At 61.1% G+C, this 4,079-nt stretch overlaps 1 protein-coding gene across 1 annotated transcript in view; it reads right to left on the bottom strand.

Moving 5' to 3' along the window:
- DNAH2 (dynein axonemal heavy chain 2) overlaps positions 1–4,079 on the bottom strand; it is a 79,205-nt gene that overhangs the window by 8,163 nt on the left and 66,963 nt on the right. Inside the window, exons 71-75 of the mRNA XM_040629974.1 lie at positions 3,807–4,006; positions 2,552–2,678; positions 626–812; positions 387–535; positions 70–253 (exon numbers count right to left, since the gene is read on the bottom strand). Of these exons, the coding sequence (XP_040485908.1) occupies positions 70–253; positions 387–535; positions 626–812; positions 2,552–2,678; positions 3,807–4,006 (847 nt within the window). The remainder of the gene's footprint in view (positions 1–69; positions 254–386; positions 536–625; positions 813–2,551; positions 2,679–3,806; positions 4,007–4,079) is intronic.

Genomic DNA, 4,079 nt, shown 5'->3' with positions numbered 1-4,079 from the left:
CTTCTGGAGCAGTGGGGGCTGCAGTTACAGCGCCGAGGCTGGGGGCAGAGGAGCAGGACTGACACTGACCCTGGACCACACCCTCCCGGAGAAGCCGAGCAGCAATGGGGGCCTGGCCCTGGCCCAGGGACAGGGCGTGGAAGCGCTGGGCCATGCCCGTGTGCTCTGCCAGCTGCAGCAGGGCGCTGGTGGGATCCACGCCGGGGGACAGGATGAAGATCAGCGGGGTTCGCGGGGTCGAATCCTCCAACACCTGCCAGAAGCACAGGGCGCCGTCTCAGGCGGAGGCCCCGGCACACGGGCGGGAGGGAGAGATGGTGGAGAAGCGCGAGGTAGAGGGACAGAAGGCCCCAGGGCCATGCGGGCGAGGAAACCAAGCCACTGACCAGCTTCATGTTTAGCACCGGCGGCTCGATGAAGCGGGAGCCTAGGCTGGACACGATGAAGGACGTGACGCAGAAGGCCACGCGGTCCTGGCGCAGGGAGCGCACGATCAGCATCCGCTGCATCTCGTTGCAGGCGTTCTCCCACTCACCTGGGGACGGGCGGGCAGCGGACGGGTCGGGGCGGGGCGGGTCAGGTCGGGGCGGGGCGAGGCGAGCAGAGGGGCGGGAGGGGGCGGTACCTGGCAGCATGGCCTTCTCCGGGGTGGCACTGGTGTACCACAGGTGCCAGTCACGAGGGTACTGTTCAAAGGAGTTCATGAGTCCGTGGAAGTTGGTCAGCTTGTCCAGCTCTGTGATGTTATCCCAGTAGGCGTCCGCCAGCCAGCCGGTACACGGGTTGTCCATTTGGCCCTCCCGATCCAGCACCTGCGCCAGGAGCGAGGAGCAAGGGATTGGACTGAGCGGGAACACCCCCCAAAGAACGACCTTTTCTTTTTTAATGACGGGAAAGCCCAGATGAGTCCCGCATGAAACAAGGAAGGAAGGAGGACAGGTATCCGAGATGGGTTGGGATCCACCTTGCGTGGGCAAGTCAGTGGCGGGGGGGGGGGGGGTCTGGGTCTCGCTGTGCGGGGACCGCACGGTGCAAAGTTAGGAAGCTGGCGCCCTCTGGTGGCCTCCTGGTATTAGTGTCCCTCACCCTAATGCTTTCCGCCGGCAGCCTGGCCCCTCAGAAGCAGTTTGTTCATTCCCTTCTTCAACAAATATTTACTGTCACCGACTAGGTGCTTTCAGCACTTGGGACACATCACTGAGTAAAAGGACAGACACCTCAGCCCTTTGAGGAGCTTATTTTCCAACATGGGAAGGCAGATAATGAGCCAAAACACAGAAGAGATCATTAACCGATCCGGTAGGTTAAAGACGGCAATGTCATGCAAAACCAGAGCAAGTTGAGGAGGATAAAAAAGACGGGAGGTTCCTGGCGCGTGGTTTAAAGTATGAAATAGGGGGCGCCTGGGTGCCACAGCGGTTGAGCGTCTGCCTTCGGCTCAGGGCGTGATCCCGGCGATCTGGGATCGAGCCCCACATCAGGCTCTTCTGCTATGAGCCTGCTTCTTCCTCTCCCACTCCCCCTGCTTGTGTTCCCTCTCTCGCTGGCTGTCTCTATCTCTGTCGAATAAATAAATAAAATCTTTAAAAAAAAAATAAAGTATGAAATAGAAGAGGCGCCTGGGTGGCTCAGTCGGTGAAGCATCAGACTCTTGGTCTCCACTCAGGTCCTAATCTCAGGGTCATGGGATCGAGCCCCACGTCCGGCTCTGTGCTCAGCTGCCCTCCCCCCACCTCAAATAGATACATGAAAGTCAAGGAGATCTCAGTGAGTGAGGTGAGATTTGAATCAAGCCCTGGAGGAGGTGAGGGCCACATGCCCACCTGTGGCCGAAGGAGCAGGTGATGCAGGGGCGCTAAGGTGGGACATGCCTACAGCCACAAGGAGGCCTTTGTGGCCTGGGCGGATGGAGGGAGGAGCTGGGTGGCGGGGGAAGAGCGATGTTTTAGAAGAGTCTCTGGCGGCCACACTGAGAGGTTGGGGGTGGGGAGCGTCGGGAAGCTATTGCTAAAATCCAGAGGAGAGGTGAAGTGCGGGCAGCAAAAAGAATGAAATGGTTGTCCCCGAGGGTGGAGAATGACTGGCCAGGGGAACGTGGTGCTGTGTCTGGCAGTTTTAAGGGACCAAAGGATTTAAAGCGAGTCCATTCAGCATGGGCATGCTTCGCTGCCTGGGCCACCCAGGAGCAGGAGAGCCGGACCCAACCAGAGCAAAAGCGATATGGGGGTGGGCGGTGAGGGTGCTTGCGAGGGAGGGAGCGCAATGTGGCCGTGGCAGCCAGCCCCAGGAGGAGCAGCTTGAGCAGCAGTGAAAGGGGCAAGATCACACCAATCAGTGGGTCCCAGGGAAGAGGGGCCCCAAAGCTGTGCCCATAACTCGAGCAAGGGAGCACAGGGCAGGTCACGCCCTGCATCCCCGGGGAGCTGGACATGCACCTGCTCCTGGTGCTTCTCCCTAGCTCGCTCGGTGGAGCTGTGGGCCTTATGGGCCGGCTCGGAGTCCTCGTCACGCATGCCCCTGGCCCCGACCTTGTCACCTCTGCCCCACTCACCACGCCCCCGCGCAGGAAGAAGTTGTACTCGTCCATGTTGAGCTTGCCAGAGGTCTCCAGGATTTTGGCACACATCTGGAAACTGAACAGCAGCTTGTGGCGCTCAAAAAGCGTGCGACAGGTGTACCTGGGAGACGGGATGGCGGGGGGGGCGGGAAGGCGGGTGGAGGAGGCAGGAAACGCAACATGAATGCTGGCTGAGCAAAGATCATACAATCACAGAGCCTGACATGCAAGAAGGACCCCAATCAGCACCTAAGCTGAACCTCCCGGAAACAGCCAAGCGCATGGGGACCTGTGGAGTTCACCAATGAAATCAGTCATTCGTTTCCATTAAACAACCCGCAACGTGGGTGGGACCCCTACTCTTCCGGGCACTCTGCCGGGTCCCAGGGACACAAAGGTGAATAAGCCCCAGTCTCTGTCCTGGAAGCAGTCAGGTAGACAGGAAAGACAGACTGACAGCTGGGGGATGGTGAGGTGTCCTGACTGGTCCTCCACCGGGTGGCCACGCTATGGGGGGATCGCAGGGCAGGGGGCCCTGGCGCAGTCTCTGAGAGGAGCTGCCCGGGTGAGTAATGAGCGTCATGGAAGAGGAAGAGCAGAGAGGACCCCAGGGAGAGCTGGGAGCCTACGAGAACGCAGGCATGCAGGGCTGCAGTGGGGAGATGCAGACAAGGGCCTTTGCAGAAAGACTCATGAGCAAACTCTGCTGTCTGACCCCAGGTTGGGGAGAACTTGGGATCTCTGGCTTGCATGTCGGGGAGGTGGGTGTCGGTGCCGTCCGGGGGTGAGGACCCTGAAGAAAGGGGGGATGAGGGGTTTCATGTGAAACGAGCTGAACTTGAGGGGCCTGTGGGATGCCCAGGGGGGAGAGTCAAGTTCGCCGCTGCTCAGAGTGTGGTCCCCAGACCAGCAGCAGCCCCTGCCAGCTGGCTAGAGATGGACAACGTCAGGCCACACCCCAGACCCGCTGAATCTGAACCTGGATTTTACCAAGATTCCTAGCGCCTTCGGGCCACAGTGCCCCTCAGGAAGCGCTGGGGGAGTGGACACTCACGGGTGCAAGGCGGTGCTCCCTGACAGCTGACACTAGGAAACTGGTGGGGCCGGACTCCCACGGTGGACACACTGCCCAGGGAAGGTGCAGGGAGGGGGGAGCAGGCACGTGGCCGTGGCTGGGACAGTCCCTGTGCGGGAGCCACGAGGTCAGCGTCTCGGTGGACGCTGGGCGCGCACAGCGCAGGGCACTGACCTGTAGACTGCGTAGGTGTGGTACTCGTTCAGGTAGTCGATGCGGTCCTCCAGCTTGTTGCTACGGTGGCTCTTGTCGATGCTGAGGATGAAGAGGCCGATGTAGGCGTCCAGCGAGAACTGGTACATGGGGTCGATGCGGCCCATGTCGTTGAGCACGAAGAACAGCACGGAGGCCCGCTGGGCGCAGGGGCGGTAGGCCTGCGGATGGGCGGGGTCAGGGCCACGCGGGGCGGGGGGGGGGGGGGGGGGGGGGGGGGGGGGGGGGGGGGGG

Source organism: Ursus maritimus, unplaced genomic scaffold (genome assembly GCF_017311325.1).
Source record: "Ursus maritimus isolate PB19 unplaced genomic scaffold, ASM1731132v1 scaffold_14, whole genome shotgun sequence".
NCBI lineage: Eukaryota > Metazoa > Chordata > Mammalia > Carnivora > Ursidae > Ursus > Ursus maritimus.
The sequence above is the reverse complement of the archived record's forward strand: the minus strand, read 5'-3'. Positions and strand labels throughout refer to the sequence as shown.